This window comes from Lutra lutra, chromosome 15 (genome assembly GCF_902655055.1).
Source record: "Lutra lutra chromosome 15, mLutLut1.2, whole genome shotgun sequence".
Lineage (NCBI taxonomy): Eukaryota > Metazoa > Chordata > Mammalia > Carnivora > Mustelidae > Lutra > Lutra lutra.
In genome coordinates, this window is record NC_062292.1 from 26462874 (window position 1) to 26490577 (window position 27704).

Consider the following 27704-nt stretch of genomic DNA (forward strand, 5'->3'; position numbering starts at 1 on the left):
ATCTTTACCCTGGGTCCAATGAAAATGCCTCTGGAAATGGAGGGGCAGTTGTAAAAATACCGGAAAATTAGTTACCTGACATGAGTTGAGGGTTAATTGGTTTTTTTATTTTGAAACTTGCTTCAAATGGTTACATAAAAAAAAAAAGTAGTAAGATAACTCAGAAGGGAGTTCTGGTTCTAACAATATGATAGACTAAATATGAAAATCCTCTGTCAGCACACTATTTTAGATCAACATTATTTTAGATAAAAATATATGAAAATATTACTTTAGATGCACAGCTTATAAAGTATTGAAATCACAAAAGGTCAGAAAGGGAGTGGGAATATAAAACCAGAGAATTAAACCTGTGAGCTCAACTTTTATCAGCTGGTTAGTGGTGGTGATGGAAAAATTGCTGGCCTCTGGGACCTAGTTACTGGTTAGTGGGGAGAGGGAAGGTGGTGAGTATTATAATTGTCTTAGAGTGTTGTAATTGTCCTTCTGGATAGTTATATGGAGAAATCTCCAGAAACTTTGTCTTAGCCTGGGCTCTTTATGTTGGACAGGAGTTGTTCCCCTGAGAATTCTAACCATGGTATAGGATGCTTCTTCCCCCTCTCTCTTCCACAGAGAAATAAAGAAGAGAATTAAATGAAGAGTTGAATAAAATACGAGGAAAGAAGTCTTAGTATCAGAGAAATTCTAAATATAGGGAAATCTTAGCTAGGCTTAACTGTATAATACAGTAATAATAATGGAAAAATGAGACTAATTTGGAGGTTTTAGAAAGATGGAAATAAAAATCTGTAGAAGAATAATGTAACCCAGGTTTTGGTGGAGTATTGGTAAAATATAAAGCAATATAAGGTTTTCCATTATCTGTGTAACAATATTAACTAGCTTTGTCCTTTAAATCATGTATGCATTCTAAAATTTTTATCATAATCATTAAAAAATAGAAATAGGGTTTCTACTTTCAGATCTACAATAGGAAAGAAAACTCAGTCTGTCTTAAAATTCAATCTATAAACAGGAGGAAAGGAGGAAGTGAAGAGCCACAGAAAAATCAGGGTAAATAGTTAAATACAGCATGATGAGAATAAATCCAAATGTCTCACTTATAAACTAACAGTAAATTAAGACAGATTAAATTTACCAGTTCAAAGACCAAATCTCTTTGGGTTGTTTTATTTAAAAATTAAAACTAAATTTATGTAATGTAAAAAACTTTATGCTATGTAAAAAAATTTATGCTATGTAAAACTAAATGCTACACTAAATGCTATGTAAAAGAGACACCTAAATTTGAAGGGCACGGTAAGATTGAAATAAAGGGATGAGAGAACAAATATTATAAAGTAAGAACTGATGAAACTATGTAGAGAGAAGAATTAGACTTTCCAAGTTAAAATAGGGTTAAAGAAAATCCCAATGAAGTGATAAAAAGAATAACTTAAAATGAAAACATACACCGTGAACCTCATCTATGTAGTAACATAGACTCAAAATATATCAAATAAATGTGACAAATTCTAAGAGAAATTAAAATCTCTAAGGAGAAAATCAGAAATTATAAGGTACTGGAAATTCGAACAACACAGTTAACAAATACATATATAGAAGATTGAATCTCTCAACTAGAGGAATCCATATTATTTTTAATCACACAGATTATTTATGTAGAATGATTTTTTAAAATTTAAATTCTAGTTAACATCCAGTGCAATATTGGCTTCAGGAGTAGAACTCAGTGACTCATCCCTCATCGTAAGTCCTCCTTCACCCATCTTGCCCATCCCCCACCCACCTCCCTCCATCAGCCCTCAGTTCTGTCTCTTATTTAAGAGTCTTATGCTTTGGGCGCCTGGGTGGCTCAGTGGGTTAAGCCGCTGCCTTCGGCTCAGGTCATGATCTCAGGGTCCTGGGATCGAGGCCCGCATCGGGCTCTCTGCTCAGTAGGGAGCCTGCTTCCCTCTCTCTCTCTCTCTGCCTGCCTCTCCATCTACTTGTGATCTCTCTCTGTCAAATAAATAAATAAAATCTTAAAAAAAAAAAAAAAGAGTCTTATGCTTTGCTTCCCTCACCTTTTTTATCTTTCTTCCCCCAGTATGTTCATCTGTTTTACTTCTTAAATTCCACATATTCACGAAATCATATGTTGTCTCTCTCTGACTGACTTTGCTTAGATTTTTTATTTATTTTTTAAAAAGATTTTATTTATTTGAGAGAGACAGTGAGAGAGAATGTGACGGGGAGGGTCAGAAGGAGAAGCAGACTCCCTGCTGAGCAGAGAGCCTGATGGGGGACTGGGTCTGAGGACTCCAGGATCATGACCTGAGCCAAAGGCAGTCATTTAACCAACTGAGCCACCCAGGTGCCTCTCTCTCTCTCTCTCTCTCTCTCTCTCTCTCTCTCTCTCTCTCTATGTGTGTGTGTGTGTGTGTGTGTGTGTGTGTGTGTGTGTGTGTTTTTCCCCCAAGAAAGTTAGGCATCAGTTTTTAGTTGTTTATCAGAAGTGATTCCAGGTGTTTTGCCAGTTTCCCAATTCTCTTTGAAGATATTCAAAGAAAGTATTATTAGTCCCATTTAGGCCTTTTAAATTCTTTCCTGCCACCATTGATTTAGATAACCATTTTTCAGGTTTCTCAAATAAATCATATTTTTTAACAACCTTCACATGCTGACATGAGATTTTTAAATTTGTTTTAATGCCTTCTAATGAAAAATAATTTAAGTTTCTCTGATGTTCATTAGTCATTATTTAGCATTAATTTGCTTTTTGATTCTTTATTTAAAGCAAGTGTGAAGAGAGATATTGAAGTAAAGCAGATCAGTGAAGATTGAAGCAAATTAATTCTCATAAAAATATTTAGTATGTTTAGATATTTTTGCATCTGCTTAGTTTGTCTCTGTAAACTCACAGCAAGCTAGGCCAACTTGAGCAAATAATTTTGTACTAGATTTTGAGTATGTATTTCAGTACGTTTGTTTCTAGTGTGGGCATGGCAGATTTTATATTTCTAAAATTTAGATATCAAGATTTGGATGGCATTGCCTCTAGATTTAGATTTGTGATGTTTGAACAATTATAGTAATTTTTAAAAATATCCCCAAGAGGAAAATAGATCCTTAAATTTCCCTGGTAATTCACATTTTATTATATAGAAACTGATTCCTAAGCAGGCAAACTGTGACATCAGGAATTTTTGCCCAAATTTGTGTTTATTTAATATCTTAAAGGATTGTGAATATTTTAGGCTAATCTTTTTATTTCAAAAGATAAATGGTGTTTTTGTTTAGCCACTAATGTCAATGCATAGAACATTGTACTTAGCTTTTATTAGTGAGTTTGAAGATTTAAACAATATTTTTCCCATTGCCAGTCTAGTGTAAGACAACACAGCAGAAACTCTTAGGGCAACACATATCTTCCATCACAGATAATAAAAACCAACAAATCAGAAACATATCCAAATAGATATTTTTGGAAACAAAGAGATGTTAATCGATATTTGAATTGGATTTTTGGGGGAGAGGGGTAGTAGTGATTTATAAAAGTTTTTATTTGCCTGTGAGCTTTGGAATTTAGTATTAAAAGTTCATTAATATACTGTCTCCCTGTTTAAAAAAAAAGATAAATATGAAAAACCTAAATTACAATTCATTTCAAATTATATTTCTTGAGATTCTTTAAGAGTTGACAGGTACATAACTGAATTTTTTTTTTAGAGCAGTTTTAGGTTTACAGCAAATTGAGAGGAAGATACAGAGATTTCCCATATACCTCCTACTCCCACATGCATGCATACACTCATTATCAACATCCCTTTCCAGAGTGGTACATTTAATTATTGAACCTACACTGATACATCCTAATTACTCAAGGTCCAAGGTTTACCTTAAGCTTCATTTTTGCTTTGTACATTGTTTGGATTTGGACGAATGTATAATGACATGTATTCATCATTATAGCATCATACAGATGCTACACCTCCAAAAATACTCTGTCCTCCACCTTTGAGAACTTGATCAAGCTCTTGGAAATAAATCTGACAAAATTGTGGAGGACTCCTATGACTAGCCTCCCCCCCTCCATTGTTTTTAACTCTCAGACTTATTCACACTGAGCCTCCAACAGTTCATCAGTTACAGTTCAGATTTTTATATCCAGGCACTGTTTTCTGTGGCATTCCCCCTCAGGAATCACGGCGTATTCATTCACCTGTCTCTTTGACCTTTAGAGTAGCAGTTTGACCTGGGCCATCATCTCTCTTGTGAATCCTGAAAGAGTTTTTGATTCTTTAATCTCTTCACCTTTTATTTGTTATTAGGATAAATTGTCAACTTCCAAGTGCTTTATGTGTGGAATTGGGAGTCATTTTTGTTCATTTTTTACTACTGATGATTTGATGCTTGTAGCTTAATCTAATATACAGATAGGTAGTTGCTACTTTTGTGACAGCTCACAACTGCTTGTGTATCTTGTGGATTGGTAAGGATTAGAGAGGGTGATTATAGAATAAAGGCTACGTAATCGTGAGCTAAAGTTAGTATGTCTAAGGTTTTATTTAGGTTGGAATCCAGAGGTTATTGTATTTGTTTAAAAAAAAAGCAGACAATTTCTGATTATTTCTCAAATGATGAACAAAAATCTGACAACAAAATTCAGAGGAGTTGTTAAAAAGAAATGCTTCCTAAGTATTCTGTATGTATTCATATTATGTAACGTATACTTGATCTTTCTGTTTCCAAAGATTGACTCTTTTTTAGATCTTTAAGGTGTGCTGTAGGAGGATATCATCAAAGGCTTAAAGACAGTAAATAAATCATAGTTATTGCTTTTAAAATCAGAAATGATAGTCATATGAGGTAAAGAACAGGACCTAGTGGACCTGTGTTTGTTTGTTTATTTATTTATTTATTTATTTTTATTTATTTGACAGAGATCACAAGTAAGCAGAGAGGCAGGCAGAGAGAGAGGGGGAAGCAGGCTCCCCCCGAGCGGAGAGCCCGATGCGGAGCTCAATCCCAGGACCCTGGGATCATGACGTGAGCTGAAGGCAGAGGCTTTAACCACTGAGCCACAGGCTCCTCACACTATTTATTTATTTTTAATTAAGTAAACTCTACCTCCAGCATGGAGCTGGAACTCACAAACCTGAGATCAAGAGTCGCATGCTCTACTGACTGAGCCAGTCAGGAGCCCCTGGACCTGTGTATATTTAAATACTCAGGAGTTATTTGCCCTGCCTAACGAAAACTTTTATAAGGATTTTTCCAGCTTACTTTCTCACCTTAGCCCCATCATGATGATATCCAAAAGCTAGGACACTGAGAACTTTTATAGGCTGAGAAGTAACTGGGAAGCCTGAAAATAGAATTCAGAGGTTTTGAAATTCAGTTTGATCTCTCCCTGGCCATTGTATATGTAAATTGAACCTGTTGCTTTTTGGAACACAGTGTAGAATGGCTATGTCATAAACTGCATTTAAAAACTCAAACTTCTCGGGGCGCCTGCGTGGCTCAGTGGGTTAAAGCCTCTGCCTTTGGCTCAGGTCATGATCCCAGGGTCCTGTGATCGAGCCCCGCATCAGGCCCTCTGCTTAGCAGGGAGCCTGCTTCCCCCTCCCTCTCTCTCTGCTTGCCTCTCTGCCTACTTGTGACCTCTGTCTGTCAAAGAAATAAATAAAATCTTAAAAAAAAAAAAAGAAATAAAAACTTAAACTGCTCAGTTGTAGTTGTCTTATTGTTACTTTAGTAAAGGTAGTGAACTCTGTATTAAACATTAAGTTCAATAAAATATTTCTGCATCTATTCCAAACAGATTATTTTCATCATCTCACTTTACTATATCAACAATGATTAACTTACTATGATGAAACACTTTGTGATATCCCTATAGGAAAATTATTAATTATACTGGAAATTATTCTCTATTGGTATTCCTTTTAATGGTTGTGTTTGGTTAAAATAAAAGAGAAGTCAATTTTCTTTACATTGACAAGGCCGTGGGAGCGTTTAACTGAAAAATCAAATTTGGCATTTTGTCATAATGATGTCATTATGATTTGACATCATTATGTCATATTTGTCATAATGATGACATTATATGATTCCTGATGTGATGAAGTAGGAAGGGAAGATAATCTTAATAGTATTCTTATCAAAAATATTTAACATGAAAATAATAATGAGAAAACATTCAAATACAGACATGTGGAACATTCTACAAAACAACCACTTGAGATGCTTTAAAAATAACAGTGTTGGGAAGTTGTTATATATAAAACAATGAAGAGACGTAGAAACTAAATATGGTGAGTAACCCTTGAGCAAAATTAAATAAATATCTAGTCAGGAAGTTTTTAAATAACTGGGATATTTGAATATAGAATCCATACTAAATTATATTCCTATGTCATAATTTCTTGAGTATGACAGTGGTATTGTAGAGAGTTGTTTTGTGTTTAGAAGGTAGGTGCTGATGTTTTTATCATAAAATATCCTGATGTTTGAAACTTACTTATAGATGGTTCATGGGGGGAAAAAAGGAGTGCATTTGTTTATTTATAGAGGGATGGCTAAAGCAAATATGATAACAATATTTACATTTATTTAGTCTAGATTGAAAAGTACAAAGTTGTACAATTTTTTGTCTTTTTTTTAAGATTTTTTATTTATTTATTTGACAGACAGAGATCACAAGTAGACAGAGAGGCAGGCAGAGAGAGAGGAAGGGAAGCAGGCTCCCCGCTGAACAGAGAGCCCGATGTGGGGCGCAATCCCAGGAGACTGGGATCATGACCTGAGCTGAGGCAGAGACTTTAACTCACTGAGCCACCCAGGTGCCCTACAATTGTTCTTCCAACTTTTCTGTAGGTTTGAAATTTTTCAAAATAAGTTAGGGGAAAGAAAAGAAATAGGAATGTGAGCATATACTAAATCCTCAAATTTTTAAAGCTATTTTAAAAAATTTCGGCAACATTTCAGAATTTCCCTTTATAATGGAAAACAAATTACTAAGGACTCCTCCCACCTGACCTAAGCTATTTTTATCATAATGTTACTAAGTTATATGGATAAATATAAAACTATAGACCACTTTCATATGTTCCTAGTTCTTAAGCAATTTGTAGTTAAATCATATTCTGATTAGATACAATAAAAATAAAAACCAAAAAGAGAAAAAAGAAAGTAGCAGCATGAGGACATAGTAACAGTAATATGATGGAGTAACGCAAGTTTTGCTGAAATATATCACCACTGCACATAGTAAGCTGGGTCTGAATTACTATAGTGCAGTTTCTTTTGAGATTGCCATGTCCAGAGAAACATTCCCCATTTTATACTTAGTCTCTACACTACTTTTCTCATCCCAACTACTGTAAAGTCTTTTTGTAGTACACAGTAGGTAATTTAACCTTTACTTATATCCCTACATTTTTTATATATTACTTCTTTTGTTTTTTATTAGCCTGAGAATAAGTTAGTATATTATTATACTAAACTATGCTATTTTTATTACATCAAATTATCTTCAGCTTTTATAAAATAACAAGAAATTAAAGACTTAACTTTACAAAAATGTTTTTCAATTTTGAATTATTAATGCCAAAGAGAAGTTTAATTTTTTTTTAAAGATTTTATTTATTTATTTGACACAGAGAGAGAGAGATCACAAGTAGGCAGAGAGGCAGGCAGAGAGGCAGGCAGAGAGGAAGGGAAGCAGGCTCCCCGCTGAGCAGAGAGCCCGATGCGGGGCTTGATCCCAGGTCCCTGAGACCATGACCTGAGCTGAAGGCAGAGGCTTAACCTGCTGAGCCACCCAGGTGCCCCGAAGTTTAATTTTTGTAACTGATAAATTTAACATGAGATGGCACTTGAAGCAGGATTTTTTTTTTCCATTTTACTTTGGCACATGCCAAACAAATTGCCACTATACATTTATATGTCCATAAGCTGATTGCTGTCATTTGAGGAGATCACTTAATGCAGTTGCAATAATGAACAGAAAAAATGTGGGAATACTTTTCCAGATAAGCAATAAAAACTACAGGCAAATTTATAAAAACTGAGCTAACTTGTGGCATATAAGCCTTGAAAACCAGCAGCCTTGTAGCCACCACTAGGAAAAAACTGCTGGTGTGGGAACTTGTCAAAAAATCCCATTTCTAGATCATGGTCATGTTCGACTTGACTTACAGCTTACTGGAAAAAGCCACATTCACAAGATGTTTTTTCTGTTTGACCTGACTCAGAGTCTCCATGGGAAAAGACCTGTACCCAGAGTCTTACTGAAAACAATCAGATGTAGTATCACAATTGTCTAAGGCTGTGATACCAGATGGGGCAAACAGGAGTCCAGTCAAAAATTTAAAAGGAAGATCTGGGCAACAAAACAGCCCCAGGGGCTTTGAAAAAACTCTTATAAGTTCCTGGGATGTAGAATGCTTTCTGCATGTTCAGGCCAATGTACTTATCCGGGGAAAAATGGAAAGGGCTCTAGTTGCTTACCTCTGATTGACTCTGTAAGTAAGAAGTGAAGGATAATGGAGTTTTAGAAGTTCCTGATCTTTGAAAGGATGCCCTAACACATAGCTAACCTGGGCAAAGGGTGGAAAACATACTGGCTCAAAACAATTAAGAAAACTTTGTGGCTACTTAGCAGTGCTGACCCAGGAGCAAACTTTATTCATCTAGGTAAAAGAAAAAGCCAGAAATTTAAAAAAGAATACCAGTCAAGATTTAAGTGTTTCCATACAACAATGATTTACAGACTGCAGGTTCACTTCTGGAAAAGTCTTTAGACAAATAAGTGGCGACAAAACCAAAACAAAAGCCAAGTCACAAAAGTCCCAGGAGAGGGAGGTAGGGTCTGATTTCAGAGTTACCACATTATATTATCAAAATGTCTACTTTTTGTAAAAAAAAAAAAAAACTATCATATGCAAAGAAACAGGAAAAATTAATAGAAACTATCCTGTGATAATTGGGCTTACTAGATAGAGACCTTAAAGTATCTATATTAAGTGTATTCATTGAATTAAAACATAATTAAGGAATGAAAAAATATAAAAATATGTCTCACCAAATAGTATTAAAAAAAGAAGAAAAAACAAATAGAAATTCTGTCGTTGAAAAGTGTAATAACTGAAATGAAAAATTCCCTAGAGGGGCTCATGAGCAAATTGAAGAATCAGTGAACTAGAAGATAGGTCAATGGTGATTTTCCATTTAAGAATGGAGAAAAATGAATGGAGCCTTGGAAATCTGTGAGACACCATTAAGCATGCCACCGTAAATATACTCTCAGAAAATAAGGAAATAAGAGAAAGGGATGGAAAAATATTTAAAGAAAAAGTGGCCAGAAATCTTCCCAAATTGTATGAAAAACATCAATTTACATACCCAAAAGGGTTAGCGAGCTCAAAGTAAGATAAACTCAAAGATATGGCACCTAAACACATCAGACTATTTAAAACCAAAGGCAGGGAGAGAATCTTGGAAAAAAAACAAGAGAAAAGCAACTCAGCACAAAAGCAATCCTCCGTAAGATTAGCATCTTCTCATCAGAATCTGTGCAAGTTAGAAGGCAGTGAGATACATTCTAAATGCTGAAAAGAAGATTGTCAAGAGAGTTTTGTATCTAGCAAAACTGCCCAGGAAAAAAAAAAATGAAGAATTTAAGACATTCTCAGATAAACATAAACTGAGCACGTTCTTTTCTTGAAAACCTACCAAACAAGAAATACTACAGGCAGTCCTTCGGGCTGAAAGAAAAGGGTATAAGATAGTAATGTAAATCCATATGGAATAATAAAAAACACTGGGTAAAGATAATTATATTGGTATAATAAAAGATAGTTCAAATATATTTTTTGTTACCTATTCTAACTGATTTAAAAGGCACCTGAGGGGCACCTGGGTGGGTGGTTTGGTTGAGTGTCTTGACTCTTGATTTCGGCTCAGGTCTTGATTTCAGGGTCCTAAGATCAAGCCCTGTGATGGTTTCCACACTAGGCTGGGAATCTGCTTAAGATTTTCTCTCCCTCTCTTTAACAATAACAGCAAAAAAGGCAACTAAGTAAAACAATTATAAAATGGTGTTCATGCACTTATACCCTAAAATGATATAATACATATGTCCATATTAGCACAAAGGGCAGGGTCGGAGAAAAGAGCTATATTAGAGCAAAATTTGCACATAAATATTAAAATTAACTTAGTGATGATCTGAACTACATTTTTAAAAATTCACATGCTAATTACAATCCACAGAAAACCACTATAAAAATAACTTCTAAAAATAATAAAAAACAGCAATAACAAACAAAAGAGTTATCCTGGGGGATTTCTGTTTAACACAAAAAAGGCTAAGAGGAGGGGTGCCTGAGTGGCTCAGTCAGTTAAGCGTCTGCGTTTGGCTCAGGTCGTGATGCCAGGATCCTGGGATTGAGCCCCGCATCGGGCTCTCTGCTCGGCGGGGAGCCTGTTTCTCCCTCTCTGTCTCCCACTCCCCCTGCTTGTGTTCCCTCTCTCGCTGTGTCTCTGTCAAATAAATAAATAAAATCTTAAAAAAAAAAAAAAAGGCTAAGAGGAATATAGAACCAAAAAAGATGTAAGAGAAACAAATAAGCACAGTTGTAGGTATAAATCCTATTGTATAAATAATTATGTTAAATGTAAGTGGATTACACACTCCCAAGATGCAGAGATTGGTGGAATGGGTGAAAAAAACAGCCAACTACATACTGTTTATAAGATAAACTTGAGATTCAAAGACGCAAATAGATTGTAAGTAAAAAGATGGAAAAGGACATTTCATGCAGACAGTAACCTAGGAGTTGGCATGGCTATATTTAAATCAAACAAAATAGACTGTAAGTAAAAATTGGTGCTAGAAACAAAGCAAACCATTTTATAATGATAAAAGGGTCAGTTCAGCAGCAAGATATAACAATTATAAATATACGTACACTTGAACTATTTTGAAATACGTAATTTATGGAATTGAAGGGAGAAAGAGACAATTCAACAAAAGTAGTTGGAGACTTTAGTATTCTACTGTCAGTAACTGATGGAACAACTGGACAGAAGAGTAGCAAGTGTGTAGATGATTGAAGAACAGTATCATCCTGATGTAATGGATGCACATATAGTATATACTCCACTCATGAACAGTATAGTATACCTTCTTTTCAAGCAAACATGGAACATTCTCCAGGATAAACCATATATAATACCATATATAAACCATATAATAATGTTAATACATTTTAAAGGATTGAAATAATAAAACATACTTTCTGACTAAATGGAAGTTAACAATAGTTAATTTAGGAAATTGACAAATATTTGGTAATTTCTAAATAACCCTTTGGTCAAAGAAAAAATAGGAAAATTAGAAAATATTTTGAAGTGAATATAAATAAAAATATCATATTAAAATCTGCGCTAGCAGGGGCACCTGGGTCTCTCATTGGGTGAAGTGTCTGCCTTTGGCTCAGGTCATGATCCCACAGTCCTGGGATCAAGCCCCATGTCGGTCTATCTGCTTGTCGGGGAGCCTGGTTCTCCCTCTACCTCTCTGCCATTCCACCTACTTGTGTGCACTTGCTGTTTCTGTCAAATAAATAAATATGATCTTTAAAAGAAAATTTAAAAAAGAATCTGTGCTAGCAGCTGAAGCAGTGCTTAGAAGAAATGTCTGTTTTGGACGACTGGCTGGCTCAGTTAGTAGAGTGTGTGACTCTTGATCTTGGGGTTGTAAATTTGAGCCCCATGTTGGATTTAGAGATTACTTAAAAATAAAATCTTAAAAAAAATAGAGATGTCAAATATTTATATTAAAAGAGAGAGAGACCTCAATAATCTAAGCTCTCACCACAAAAAAAATCTATAAAAAAATAATAAAGCCAAAGACAAGCAGAAGGAGGAAATAATAGGGTGGAAATTAATGAAATAGTGAACAGAAAAATGAGAGAGAAAACTATCAGTAAAACTAAAGTTGGTTCTTTGAGCAGCACCTTGGTGGCTCAGTCAGTTAAGCATTCAACTCTTTTTTTTAATTATTTTTATTAACACATAATATATTATTTGCCCCAGAGTTACAGGTCTGTGAATCATCAGGCTTACACACTTCACAGCACTCACCATATCACATATCCTCCCCAATGTCCATAACCCCACCACCCTCTCCATACCCCAACTCCCCCCAGCAACCCTCAGTTTGTTTTGTGAAATTAAGAGTCTCTTATGGTTTGTCTCCCTCCTGATCCCATCTGGTTAGCATCCAAATCTTGATTTTGGCTCAGGTCATGATCTCAAGGTCATAAGATCAAGTCCCACATGGGCTCCATGCTGAATGGGGGCCTCCTTAGGATTCTCTCTCTCTCCTTCTCCCTTTGTCCCTCCTCCCCACTTGCACTCTCTCTTTAAAAAAAAAGAATAAAGAAGGTGGTTCTTTGAAAACAACAACACAACTGGCACACCTTTAGGAAGACTAAGAAAAAAAGACACTGATCACTAAAATTTAGGGAGGGATGTCTAAGCAGTTTAGTTGATTAAGCATCCACCTCTTGATTTTGGCTTAGGTCATGATCTCAGGGTCTTGGGAACCAGCCCTGCATTGGGCTCTGCGCTTAGCATGGAGTCTGCTTAAGAATCTTTCCCTCCCTCTGCCCCTGCTTAACATGCTCCTTGTCTAAATAAATAAATAAATAAATAAAATCTTAAAAAAAAAAAAGGGAAGTTACTGCTGACTAACCTTCAGATATTAAAGATTACAGTAGAATACTCTGAAGAACTGTATCCATCTTAATGTAGATGAAGTGAACGAATTTTAGAACATCACATATTACCAGAATTGACTCAGAGGAAGTATAAAACTTGAATAGACCTATGAAAAGGAAAGAAATTGAGTAACATAGTATTCCTACAAAGAAAGGCAGAGACCCAGATGACTTCACTGGTAAATTTTATAAAATGATAAATAATACTAGTGTTCATAAATTCTTCCCTGAGGAATTTTCAAAACCAGAAGCCCAAGATATCACATGGATAGAAAAACAGACTAGTATTTTTCATAGACTATAGATGCAAATTCCTTGTACAAAATATTAGCAAAGCAAATTCAGTGGTATATTTAAAAGATTATCACTATGACAGTGTGAGATTTTTCCCAGGAGTAACCAGATTTGCTTAATATCCAAAAATCAATCAATGTAACATACCATATTAATAGAGTTAAAACCACACAGTCATGCCAATAAACATAGAAAAGGTATTTGACAAGATTCCATATCTGTTGATGATTAAAACTCTTAACAAGTAGCAGTAAACTTCCTCAACTTGATAGAAGATGTCTCTGAAAAACTACTAGGGAATATCATAGTTACTGGTGAAAGACTGAAGGCTTTTCCCCTACAAGTAGGAACAAGTCAGGGATGTTCACCTGACTTCTTTGGTTCAGCACAGTACTGGAGATTCTAGCTAGTACTGCCAGGGAAGAAAAGGAACCATAAGATATCCTGATTTGAAAGAAAACATTAAACTGTCTTTATTTGCAGGTGATGCCATCCCCTATATAGAAAATTTTAAGGGGGCGCCTGGGTGGCTCAGTGGGTTAAGCCTCTGCCTTCGGCTCAGGTCATGATCTCAGGGTCCTGGGATCGAGTCCTGCATCGGGCTCTCTGCTCAGCAGGGAGCCTGCTTCCCTTCCTCTCTCTCTGCCTGCCTCTCTGCCTACTTGTGATCTCTCTCTGTCAAATAAATAAATAAAATCTTTAAAAAAAAAAAAGAACATTTTAAGGAATCTTTAAAAAAAAATTAGAGCTAACAATTAACTGTTCAGGTGGGCCACAGAATAAAATGGCAGTATAAAAAATTATCTTTCTAAACATGAACAATATATAGCCTAAAAATAAGATTCTGTTCAGAATAACATCAAAAAGAATAAAATATTTAAGGAATACATTTGATAAAGTGCAAGACTTGTACACTGAACATGACAAAAATTTGCTGAGCAAAATTAAATCAGATATAAATAAATGCAGACATCTTTGTTCATAGGTTGGATGACATAATATTCTAAGAGAATTCTCCTGCAATTGAGTTACAGATTCAACTCAATCTGTGTAAAAATTCCAGCAGGCTTTTTCCCAGGAAATGATAAGCTGATCGAAAATATATGTGGAAATGCAAAGGACAGGAATTGCCAGAACAATCTTACAAAAGAACAAAGTTGGAGGATTTTTTCTACTGAATTTCAAAATTTTAAAGCTACAGTTAGTTATGGGCTCCTGGTTGGCTCAGTCGTTAGAGCATGCGAGTATTGATCTTGGAGTTCTAAGTTCAGGTCTCTTGTTGGGTGGAGAAATTAACTTACAAACAAAATCTTAGGGGTGTCTGGGTGGCTCAGTTGGTTATGAATCTGTCTCTTGATTTTGGCTGAGGTCATGATCTCGAGGTCACATGCCCCATGTCAGGCTCCTTGCTCAGCAGGGAATCTGCTTGAGATTATTTCTCCCTCTCCTTCTGTCCGCTCCCCATAAATAAATCTTTTAAAAATAAATAAATGAGATCTTTTTTCTTTTTTTAAAGCTACAGTTATACAAGACGTTGTGCTGGCAGGAAGTAGACATATATAGATCACTTGATTAGAATTACGAATCCAGTAGTCCGTTCATTTTCAACAAGGGTGCTGAAGCAGTTCAGTAGAGAAAAGGTTTGTTTTCAGTTCTTGCTGGGACAACTGGATGCAGCTCCATCCCATGCAAAAAGATGAACTTTGACCTATGCTTCACACCATACAGAAAGAATAACTTAAAATTGATCATAGGCATAAATATAAGAACTAAAACAAAGCTACAAAAAAATAGAGGAAAAATCTTTAAGACCTTGGAATTGTCAAAGGTTTTTATGAGGTTATAAGAGAAAAAGATAAATTGGACCTTATCAAAATCCCAAATTTCTGTGCTTCAAAATGTACTATGAAAATAAGAAAGGCAAGCAACAAAATGGTTAAAATATTTGTAAAACTTTTTTTTTTAAATTGTATCCAAAATTTTCAAAGAACTCCTGTAAAGGAACTGGAACCATCATATATTACTAGTGGGAATGTAAAGTGGTACAGTCAGCAGTTTGTCAGTTTCTTAAAAACACAAAGTTACCTCATGATGCAGTAATTAATACTTCTTAGACATCTACCTGAGACCCAAATACATGTTCTCACAAAGACTTGAATGTGATTGTTCATAGCAGTATTAATTTTCGTAACCAAAAAGTGGAAACAAATGTCCTTCACCTGGTGAGTGGGTCGACAAAATGTGGAGTATCCATATAATAGGTAGTATTCAGCAATAAAAAAGAATGAATTATTGACAGGTGTTAAAACATGGATGAACTTCAGAAATTTTATGTAAAGTGTAAGGAGACATACATAGAAGCCATGTATTGTCTGAAAGGAATGTATTGTAAGAAAAGGTAAATTTATAAAGTTAGATGTAGTGATTGCCTAGGGCAGTGAGTGATAGGTAAATGGATCTTACTGGGATGAGGAAACTGTTCCAAAACTGATTTATGGCTATGGTTGCATCACTGGGTAAAATGACTAAAAATCATTGAATTATATACTTAACAGTGAGTTGGTTTTATTATATGTTAAATGTGTCTCAAGAAAGTATTTTTAAAAAGCAAATGCAGGGAATTATATAGCATTATCTTTAACCGAAGCCTAAAATGTTTATATATCACCTTTTTTTAAAACAAGGTACATCTAAAATGTAAGGATAAATTTTTAAATTTTCAGTTCCTTTGAATGTTTAATACTCCGGTTTTAGAGCCAGGATCACTGGAAATACCAGTGGAACTCCTTTTCAGATTGATGTTGGCATATGTGTATATACTTTTTATGCAGCCATATCTCCTAGATTGAAAACAGAAAACCTATTATATCTTTCTTGTTTTTGAAAATCATAACACTTTTCTGCTGTTATAGGTTTGATACTGTTCCTTCAACTTTTGATGAAAGGCACCAAAACCATTTAAAATGAGCTTTGCTTTCTGTTTCTTCATTTACTACATTTTTCTCTTTTTGTTCTGTTTTACTTTGTTTTAGATCACTGTGTCCACTACTATGATCTTCGTAACACTAAGCAGCCAATCATGGTATTCAAAGGACACCGAAAAGCAGTATCTTATGCAAAGTTTGTGAGTGGTGAGGAAATTGTTTCTGCGTGAGTATTACTCTCCTGAGGTTAAGCTTAATACAGAGCTCTGTCATCATTTACCAGTTTTATAATGTCACTGTGGGTATCTGTAAAGAGCAACACTGTGGTATATGTACTTTTTCATAAATAGAAGATTTTAAAAATAATTCTCTAATTAAAATAAATGTATATTTTGGATTGTTTTGCTCACTTTTTTATGCTTTTTATGAATAAAAACCTGATGTTGATAGTTTTTAGTGCTTCAGCATTTGAACTTCAGACTGGATTTCAGCCACCGATTCTCCATAAGAGAAAAACAACATAGTTGATGGAATAAAATGAGAAGTATTTTATCTATTAAAATCAGTGTGTTATTGTGTATTTACCTACATTACAGTATAGTAGTAGTATTTTTGGTTTTAGGTAATATTTGGTTGATTCTATGTTACTTGATTTCCCTGTGGTTTCATGGTAAGTTTTAAATATGTTTCGGGAAAATAAGTAAATATGGCTTACACTTGACAGATATCCTTTGAGAAGTCTTCTGTGCTAGAGAATTATAATGTAGGCTTTTAGTTGTCTTTTATTTTGTTTGAAGGTTAACAAGATGTCATCTCGATAAATAAACCTCAGTTGCCAAAGTATCATTGAAAAAGTGCTTCTAACAGGCAATCTCTTTTCTGTTAACCCATTTCATAGTTCTTTTTATTTTATTCATTTTTAAAAGACTTTATTTATTTATTTGAAAGAGGGAGCACTAGCAGAGGGAGAGGGTGAAGCGGGCCCCTCGCTGGGCAGGGAGCCTGACACAGGGATCCATCCTGGGACCCTGAGATCATGACCTGAGCTGAAGGCCAATGCTTAAGTGACTAAACTCCCCAGGCACCCCCTCTTTATTTATTTTTTTATTATTATTTTTTAAAAGATTTTATTTATTTATTTGACAGACAGAGATCACAAGTAGGCATAGAGAGAGAGAGGAGGAAGCAGGCTCCCCACTGAGCAGAGAGCCTGATGTGGGGCTCGATCCCAGGGCCCTGGGATCATGACCTGAGCCGAAGGCAGAGGCTTTAACCCACTGAACCACCCAGGCGCCCCACCCCCTCTTTATTTTATATTACCCTAACAAATAACCATTCTTAATTTCTCTCTTTTTTGTATCTGTTATTTCTTTTCATGCTTCATGATACATTGCTTTCTTCTTTTCATTCCCCCCCACTTAGTTTCTAATCTCTAATCTTAGGAGATTATTAATGCCAGTGCCTTGGCATTAATACTTGGTATCTCTCACCACATCTACCTCTGTTCTGGTCTCTCTAGATAATAAGTTGGTAATTTGAATTGATTTAGCAAGGTAATTTGAACTGAATTACAAACAAGGGGAAAAAAGTGAGAACTGAGTTTTCCAAGGTAAACAAGGGAACTTGGGTAATTAGTTCACAAACTTAAATTAGTGTTAACAGATCAAAATGTATCCTGTCTTTAGGAATAATAATGGGCAGTATACAATTAAAATTTTATTCAGATTCAAATGTGGATGGTAGATTATATGGCAAAAATATTTTCCTTTAACTTCAGATTTATAAATGTTAAATCAGTTTGATTTCCAGTAGTTGAAATATATGTATACTTAATATTATAAAGTTGGGAAATTTTAATTGACCTTATTAATGTGGATATGTTTTTTGTATTTTCACCAATCTCTTGTCCTGCTTAAGTTTTATAAATCATGATTTTCTTTTCTTGAATATGTTTGAGGTTTAGAAGTTTTTAGAATAAATTTATCCACAACTTTATTTGGAAATGTTAAAAAGTAATATTAAAATATACATATATTGCCACAATGTGAATTCCTGGCCAATAAAAACATTACAGACCTAAAGAAATGTTCAATGCAACATTGTTGGGAAAAAAAATTAAAACAACATAAATGTCTATTGAAAAAATGATGAGAAGCCATAGAGAAGTATGTAAAGAGCTTGGAGTTTGGCCTCTTTAATAAGACAGTTTCAGTCTTGTCTCTGCTGTTGACTAGCTGTGGTACCTTGAAAATGTCCTTAACTTTCTCATGTTCAGTTGCCTCACCTCTAAACTGGAGCTAATAATAGTTATTATGTTGTGACTCTTTAAATGAAGTAATAAATGTAAAGCATTCAGCATGGTACCATATTCTGTGAATGTTACAGTTAGAGGAAAGATGATTTATTGTGTAGTCATAACAAAGATATTAAAATATGTTTATTTTACAGAAAAATTATAAACCAAATTATCGAATAAAGGATAAGCAATTTGGGCATCTGGGTGGCTCAGTGATTAAGTGGCTGCCTTCCGCTCAGGTCATGATCCCAGGACCCTGGGATCGAGGTCCACATCAGACTCCTTGCTCAGCGGGAGGCCTGCTTCTCCCTCTCCCACTCCCCCTGCTTGTGTTCCCTCTCTCACTGTGTCTCTCTCTGTCAAATAAATAAATAAAATCTTTAAAAAAAAAAAGATAAGAAATTTACAACCTAATGTGTATGGTATGATTGGAATTTTGTAACAAAAAAACAAAAACATGGTCTTTTATTCAAGTTCTAAAACTGGCTCTGTATGATAAGATTACCAACAGTCTTTACATTCAATTAATTTTTGGCAAATAATTGCATTTGCCTATTATTTCAGTAAATAAGTTACTTTATATAGACTATTCCAGTCATTCATTATGTTCTACCTCTGTAGATACAACTAAGCTGTCACAATAGGTTAAATTTAGTATACCAATGCAATTCAATAGTTGAAAAGTTAATCAAGTCAAGTGGGATAGAGTGTATCCCTGAAATTAAACACAACTCCCAACGGGACTCTTGTTATTTGGTGGTGGTGATGTGATAGTCTTGATGAGTAATGTTTACTAGTAAGCACTTCCTACATGCCCAGGGACTATTAGAAACATTTTAAATGAATTAGTTTTCACGTCCTATAGAATTTATCTAATTCAATTATGTAGGAATCACTCTATTTCACAAATAACTAATGAACAAAATGGAGCCGAAGAGGCTATATAATTTTCCCAAGGCCAAAAGCAAATGAATGGTATATTGAACATTATAACTCAGAAAATCTGGCTCCATATTCTGCATCCTAAGGCACCAAACTGGATTGCCTCTAATTAGTAGGGATGCATTTCAGACCATGAAATCTTTTTTTTTTTTTTTTAAGATTTTATTTATCTGACAGGCAGAGATCACAATTAGGCAGAGAGGCAGGCAGAGAGGGAGGAAGGGAACCAGGCTCCCCGCTGAGCAGAGAGCCAAATGAGGGGCTGGATCCCAGGACCCTGGGATCATGCCCTGAGCCGAAGGCAGAGGCTTAACCCACGAGCCACCCAGGCGCCCCCAGACCATGAAATCTTAATTGTATTCTCCTTTTTTGTGTTTACCTCAGCTCAACAGATAGCCAGCTAAAGCTGTGGAATGTAGGGAAACCATACTGTCTACGTTCCTTCAAGGGTCACATCAATGAAAAAAACTTTGTAGGCCTTGCTTCCAATGGTGATTATATAGCTTGTGGTAAGTAAAACCATCTTTTCCTGAATTTTCTAACAGGAATTTGTCCCCGAAATTGCATTCAACGAACATATACTATATACCTAGTCAGGAAGTGATCTGTACATCCAGAAAGTAGCATACTGAATTCTTCTGGGATTGTGCTGAAATAAGCATTAGTCCTTCCCTCCTTTAGTGAGCACAAACCCTTACTGCGTGAAATAGCATAAGATTGTTAAATATGTTTTATAATTGTTCTCCATTGTAACTAATTTCTATAGATACTATGTAAAAGAAAACATTAATTTCTGCTAATGTCCTAATTTCAGAGACATTATTTGTCTTCCTAAGCTTGATACTCATTTTCCCCTATAGAGCATTCCCTTCGTTAAGCAGTTTGTTTAGATTATCCTGATCTGGTATTCTAGGGCTTTTGTTGTACAACTTTACATCAGAATTTATACAACTTTACATCAGAAGTAGAAAAATCAAATTAGGTAATGTTCAAATGCATAATACACCTACTGTCTAATATATGAACTTTCATCAGTTCTTTTCAAATGACTTGACCTTTATTTAGTAAAGTTGTATATATAATGTAAGCCCTGCCAAAGCAAATCTCTTATAATTATTTTACTTGATAAGCTACTCAAAAATATAGTTTTCCTTATAGGCCAGTTATGTAATAGAGTGGTGTCTTTATTGGGGAATGGGACATAAATTTTGTAGGTTATTAAAAATCTGCCTTTGTAAGTACTATAATCCCCCCCTCCCTAGAAATCTTTCTAAGTGTCATGTAAGATTCACACTGTAATAACAAATTTCTTGTCTTCTTTAAACCTCTGCTATAAATGAAATTTTGGCAGTAATTTTAACCTTACAGTTATCAATGTTGTTAAATCATTTACCAGTTATTATTTCTTTAGATTAGTAGAGTACAGCTTTTTTTCTATGATTCTTTTTCTCACATGATTCCCAAGAAATCCTGTGCTCTGGTCTTTCAAATTCAACCATAAAAGTTTTGTCTTTGAACTTAAACATTAATTAATAATTATTCTATGAATGTTACATCCTAATTCTGAATTCTCCCATTCTAAAAAATTATTTATTTAAACATTTCTTTTCAGGAAGTGAGAACAACTCTCTTTATTTGTACTATAAAGGACTTTCTAAGACTTTGCTAACTTTTAAGTTTGATACGGTCAAAAGTGTTCTGGATAAAGACCGAAAAGAAGATGATACAAATGAATTTGTTAGTGCTGTGTGCTGGAGGGCACTGCCAGATGGGGTAAGTGTTCATGTCAGTTTTTTCTTCTTGATGTCTCATATAACACTTCCTGTCTATGTATTCACATCTGAATTTTTTTAAGTTTAAAATAAAAATTGATATGTGATACATATTTTTTTTTTGCTTAGTATTGCATCATCAAAATCAACAAGCATTTTAGGTAGTAATTGAAATACCACTAATAGAAGAGCATCACACTGATAAAATGTCTCTCCTGTGTGCCCATAGCATATTGTACATACCTCTGTTTTAGCATTATCACATTGTCTATTTATATCTCTAAATTAAGACTGGAAATTTCTAGAATACATACTGTGTCTCATTTTCCCTAATGATCATTTACAGTATATACTTAATAAACATTTAGCAGAATCTGGTATTGTCTTAGCAAGAAAAAAATTGGATGTAGGTAAAGGAGAGTGTCCTATATGTACACCTAATTAAATATTATTTCAGGGCAGAGTTCCTGTCTGTAAATGTACTTATATAATGCACTTATATAAGAATATTTAAAAACATTTAATTTCTTAATAAGAAAGTTGTACTTCTAAACTGTGAAAAAAAGTTTTCTTAAACTTGTCACTTATTTTTTTTATTTTTATTTTTTTAAGATTTTATTTGTTTGACAGAGAGAGAGAGATCACAAGTAGGCAGAGAGGCAGGCAGAGAGAGAGAGAGGGAAGCAGGCTCCCCGCAGAGCAGAGAGCCCGATGCGGGGCTCGATCCCAGGACCCTGAGATCATGACCTGAGCCGAAGGCAGAGGCTTTAACCCACTGAGCCACCCAGGCTCCCCAACTTGTCACTTATTTTAAAGGATAAGCTTTCTCATAAGCTATATGAAACAGTAGTTCTTTTTATTATCTTGATTTTTATAAACAGTCATTCACTAATGTCATCTTCTTGAAAAAAATAGCTCTTTAGGTGCTTACTTGGTTGTTTTTATTTTTGAACCAAAAAATTCTTTCTTGATGGGTGCTTTGAGAATTCTGAGTTGCTGATACTATTTGACTTTAATTAGCTATATTCCATTCCTATCTTATTTAAAGTTCTGTTAATCAACTTCCAGTTTTGGCAGTGGTAGACTAGGTGATTTATACTAATCTTCCCTGTAAGTAGAACTAGAAAAGTTGGACCAAGTGTATTTATTTTAAAAACAACAACATAAACCTGTTCAAAGACTTTGGAATGTAAATAAGATAGAAAAGAATTAATGGCATAGGAACGGAAACCTGGCTTTGGAGTATGCTTTTCCTCTGGGAGCCTTTGGCACTCTTGGTAGAATGGCTGAGAACACTTATGGCAGCTTCACAGGGGGACACGTATTAGAATTTAGTGCTCACCACTACGTGGGTGAATTACTTTGGTTTAGGGCTCCAAAAAGGGCTGTAGTCTAGGGTAAACCAGTAGAAGATAAATTCTCAAAATGATTGCAACTCCAGATCATATCAGTCCTGAAATTAAATTGAAATGATCCTGTATTGCTAGTTAAACTTAAATCCTCTTTGAAAGAAGATCTAAAAAAGATCATCTGGGAATTTATTTTGTTGTAAATTGCAAATACAGTAACTAAGTCACAGTAAATAACAGACAGACATAGGAAAAGGCAAAATGTTGTGAATAAATTTAGCCTAAACAGTGGACAACAGGAACAAAATCACAGCAGCCCTGGATATCAGAATTATCAAATGTAGCTTAAAAATAACCATGCTGACAAGATAAAAGATAAGATAGAAAATTTCAACTGGGAAGTAAAAAATTATAATTCCCCAAATTAAGAACTCAGTGGATGGATTATATGGAAGAAAAGAGAGTCAATGAACTTTCAGTATGTTAGAAGAAAATATACAGAAGGAAGCATGGAGAGAAAAATAGGATGAAAAAAAATACAGAAAAGAAATGAAGGATGAAGTAAGAAAGTTTAATATATTCAATAGAAGACCTAAAAGGAGAGAAAAGAAATAATACAACTGAAGCAAATATTAGGAGAATTATCGTTCAGAACTTTACAAAATTGATGAAAGACATCAAGGCAGAGATTCATTAAGCCCTTGTACCCCAAAGAGTAAATTTACAATGTGAGTAGAGATTTAATATTATATTTGGACCGAGACTTAAGTGTGCCTGAAACTCTGACCTTGGATCTGCTTTCTCATGATAGTACTTCGTGAAAATGCGCTGAGTTAGGGACAAACATGGAATATTATTGCTAGCAGCTAGTTATCTCTTAAATATACTATGAAACTCCATCTGTACTATTGCACGTGGACTTAGAGAAATGTGCATTGGCATATCGGCTTTACATCTATCCAAAGTGAGCAATATAAGATCGACAGGAAACCAAGGCACCTCTCTGTATCTAGAACCCCATGTACCCTATATGTCCTTAGCAAATATGCATACTCTTTGTGTGGGTTCAGGAGAGATGCAAGAGGCTATGAATGTGTATAGTTGCTTGCCCTCCTCATGAGTTTGAAGATGTTGTGCATGCTGAATTTCCTATCCTATATACCTCTATAGAGCTAACTAACCTAGTGGAAGACTAAAGCTAATTGTGTCTGGTCCTGTGACCCCTGCTGGTGGTAGGACAGCCACACCTTGATACACCATAATCAAACTATAGCAAATAAAATGCAAAGGGAGTTTTTTTTTCCATTTATTTATTTGTCAGAGAGAAAGAGAGAACACAAACAGCAATAGCAGCAGCAGAAGGAGAAGCAAACTCCGTGCTGAGCAAGGAGCCTGATGTGGGACTTGATCCCAGGACCCAGGATCATGACCTGAGTCAAAGGCAGATGCTTAACTGACTGAGCCACCCAGGCATCCCACAAAGGGAGATTATTAAAAGAAGGCAGAGAAAAAGTCACTGTCTTCAGAAGACCAGCAATTAGACTGATAGCCAATTTTTTCATGAAGCAATAGAAACCAGAGGTGGTGGAACCAGATCTTTATTGTGTAAAGGGAAATACCTGCTGGTCTATATTTCTCTAGCCAGTGAAAATCTCTTAAGACAAAAGCAAAATGAAGACATTTTTAGATAAATAATAATGAAGAATTTGCCACCAGTAGACCTATAGTAAAGAAAACCTGAAAGGATATTTTTAAGGCAGGAGGAAAAGATGCAGAACCTAAAGATGAAAGTCACAGATGTCGAAAGGAATGGAAATGGCAAAAAGGAATAGAAGTAGTAATATGTAGTAAATCTAAATGCCTATTGACTTTGTAAAGCAGTGATACCTTGTTGGATTTAATAAGCACATAGAATTAAGTATTTGATAGTAATAAGCCAGAAGGGTAAATGTGATTAAAATGTTCTCAGGAATTTTCCTTGTCAGGGAAGGAGGTAAAAAAACTAATTAATTAGACTGAAAGGAATGCATATTCTAGTTGATAGGATAACCTTTCTAAAGTAGATTCTTCAAGTATACTACCTGGATCAACACATCAGCGTCACCTGGGAACTTGCTTTATTTCCCAGTAAAAAGATGAAAAGTTCTCTAACTCACTTCATTATCAGTCCAGATTTATTTTAAATTTGATTTTTGCTTAAGTCACTTTGTGCATGAAAAGTAACTTCATTTCCCTATTTTAGATGAGGCAGAAAGTGTGAGAGAGTCTTATTTATTTAACAAATATTTATTGTATGTAGTCATGGTTCTAGATATGGAGGATAAACTTGAACAAAACTTTAAGAAAAATTCTGGGCCTCTTAGGAATCTCTTAGGAGACTTAAAATTTTATGTGCTGGAGGAGAGGGAAAAACAAAATAAATAAATAGTTGTATTAGGAGGTGTTGAGTGACTTGGAGGAAAACAAAGCCAGAGAGTGCGACAGGGAGTGCTGGAATAAGGAGTTGTAGTTTTTAGTGGTGGTGACAGAATCACCTACCTGAGTAGCTGAATTAGAGCAAAGACAAGGACATAAGATGTAATCCATGTTTAAAGGTGGAAGGGTATTCCAGGTAGAGCAAACAGTTCAGAGACCTTGAAGTAAGAAAGTAATTAGTGTTTCAGTGATTATATCAGTAATAGTGATCAGCGATAGTGATCAATAGTAGTGTTCAGTAATAGTGGCTTTAAGAAAGGAGTCCAGTGTGGTTGCACTACAGTGAACTAGGTGGAGAGTAGTCAATCTCAGAGTGGGGGAAGACGAACCATTTCAACAGAACATTGTTTACTAAAGTCTGGACTGTAGCTTTTATCCGGTGTGAGTTGGAGCCGTTTTAGGATTTTGAACAAAGGAGTGATTAAATGTGACTTCAGTTTTTTAAAAATCAGTTTGGCTTTTGGAGAATAGACAATAAGGTGTCAAGGAACCAATAAACTGCATGTGGAGAGTGAGAGAAAAGTCTAGGATGACACTGAGATTCACCCTCCACCCCAGCAGCTTTAGGAGTGGAGTTGCCAGTAACTGAGAAGACTACCAGAAGAAGTGCCTTAAAGGAGAACAGGAGGTGACGTTTAGACTGGTTCAAGTTTGAGACATACTTGTCTTCTAAGTGGATATACCAAGTTTGGAGTTCACAGCAGATTGTGGGGCCAGAGATAGGCATTGATAGCTGTGAGCTTGTTTAAGCCAAGAAATTGGATGGTATCTCTGCAAGGGAGTGTAATTAGATACTAGAAGTGTGTGAATACCATACTTTGGAGAGTTCCTTAGTGTTCAGTGATTAAAGTGACAAGGAGTAATCAACAAAGAGTGAGAAAGAGTAGTTCTCTCTATAGTAGAAAACTGGTACCTGGGAAGCCCAGTGAGAAAGTTTTTCAAGGAGGCGAGATTGATTGGCTTTGTCAAATGTTACTAATACAAGTAAGATGAGTAAAAAAAGTGAAAGGAGTGGTATGAGAAAAACTTGATTGGAGTGGTTTTAAGAAAGAAAGGGAAGGGAGAAGTTGGAGATAGTGAAGTACAGAGAGCTATTTTGGGGAGTAGTAAAACAATACCATGTTTAATCTCACCTGGATTACTTTGTTAAAATATGAAATCAATAGCGGCTCTAAAAAGGCCAGACATTTTATTGTCATTCTGTCCTTTATTTCTATTCTACCTAATTTTGATCATAAGAAAGAGATCAGTCTTACTTACTTTTGAAAATTTTTATTTTATTTATTTTTAAAAGATTTTATTTATTGAGAGAAAAAGAGGGAGGATGGGTTAAGGACAGAAGCAGAGAATCTCAAGTAGACTCTCTGTTGAGCCCAAGTCTTGTTTAAGGCTCAGTCTCAGCATCCTGAGATCTTGACCTGGAAACCAAGAATTGGCTTAATCAACTAAACCACCTAGGTGCCCCATAAATTTAGAAAAATTTAAAATGTAATCAACCAAAGAGAAGAATGGAAATCTAACTTTGTAAATAAAAATATTATTCAACAAAGGGAAGGACATCTCTGTCCACCTTCACCATAAAATTTTTTTAGTTCATTCTTCTGTAGTTGTTGGTCAGTTAGATGTTAGAGAGTTGATGGGATGGTTCAGATCTTATCTTTACTGATTTTTTTCTGAAAGAGATAAATTTAAGGTCACTTACAAAATAGCTTGACTTTGGAAGTCTTTTTTAGGTTTTGGACAAATATAAGTGGTGTATCATTTAACTGTAATGAACTAAAATGACCTAAAATTCTTCAATTAATGATAGTATAAAAAATGCATCTGCTTTTGTGTTATTTATGGCAGTGATTTAGTCATAGGGAGGGAATGGGCAATTAAAAATGAGTGGTAGAGGGAAAGGCACTAAGACAACTAGATACATTCTTTTAGGAGAGTATCTCAGTCTTATAAAATTTAGATTAGTTTCCAGCAGGTTAAATTTCTGTTTAGCTTTTTTTCCTAAAACCTAGCGGGGGGTGGGTGGGGTGTGTGTGTGTGTGTGTGTGTGTGTGTGTGTGTGTGTGTGTGTTTTTCTTTTTGGCCAATTCTAGGTGAAAATGAACCAGTAATTTCAAGCCCTGTTTTGAACCATCAGCCAAGATCATATATAATTCCCATTCTTTCTATTTCTACCAACCTTCCTATAAACTGGAAAGAATGTTATACACTGCCCTTTTTAAGATGTTGATCAACTTAATTGTAGTATTTCTTTCATCTTCTCCTTTATTTCACAGTACTATGGAAGTTAACAGCATGCTTTCCTACCTTCATATTTGCTGTGTGGTCTATTTTGCTTTAGAATTACAATTTTTACTTTTAATTACTCTCACTTAAAGACAGTATTTTTAATTTTTTTAAAGATTTTATTAATTAGAAAGAGCACAAAGGGGTGGGTGGGGTAGTGGGAGAGGAAGAAATAGACTCCCTGCTGAGCAGGAATTCGCAATGAGGGGCTTAAGGGGCTCCATTTCATGATCCCATGCCTGATCCCAGGACCATGGGATCACAACCTGAGTTAAAGGCAGACATTTAACTGGCTGAGAAACCCATGCACCCCTAATGTTGTTTCTTTTAGTCTGAGAGGCCATACTTTGTGCTTTGTCTGTTTTTCTTCTTTCCTGTCTTTTTCCTGTGTCTAAAAGTACCTTTATTCAGTCACTTTTAGTTTGCTGACAGATCCTTCTGTCCTTTGTTCCTTAGCTTTGTCTTGTACTGGTAATGGCTTTATCATTTCTACCACTAAAATGCCAAAATCTCTTCAACCATATTTAATTTTCAAAGAATTTTAAGATGTTTCATTTGGACTCTAGTAGTAAATATTCTTTTTGCTTTCT

At 35.1% G+C, this 27704-nt stretch overlaps 1 protein-coding gene across 5 annotated transcripts in view; it reads left to right on the plus strand.

The window, feature by feature from the left end:
• COP1 (COP1 E3 ubiquitin ligase) overlaps window positions 1-27704 on the plus strand; it is a 250858-nt gene that overhangs the window by 172512 nt on the left and 50642 nt on the right. For 4 of the 5 annotated variants that reach the window (XM_047704560.1, XM_047704557.1, XM_047704559.1 and 1 more), the window contains 3 exons: window positions 16103-16220; window positions 19617-19741; window positions 20845-21005. In XM_047704560.1, the coding sequence (XP_047560516.1) occupies window positions 16103-16220; window positions 19617-19741; window positions 20845-21005 (404 nt within the window). Of the gene's footprint in view, window positions 1-16102; window positions 16221-19616; window positions 19742-20844; window positions 21006-25087; window positions 25130-27704 lie in introns of those variants that run through there. The other variant, XM_047704558.1, reaches the window with a different exon arrangement.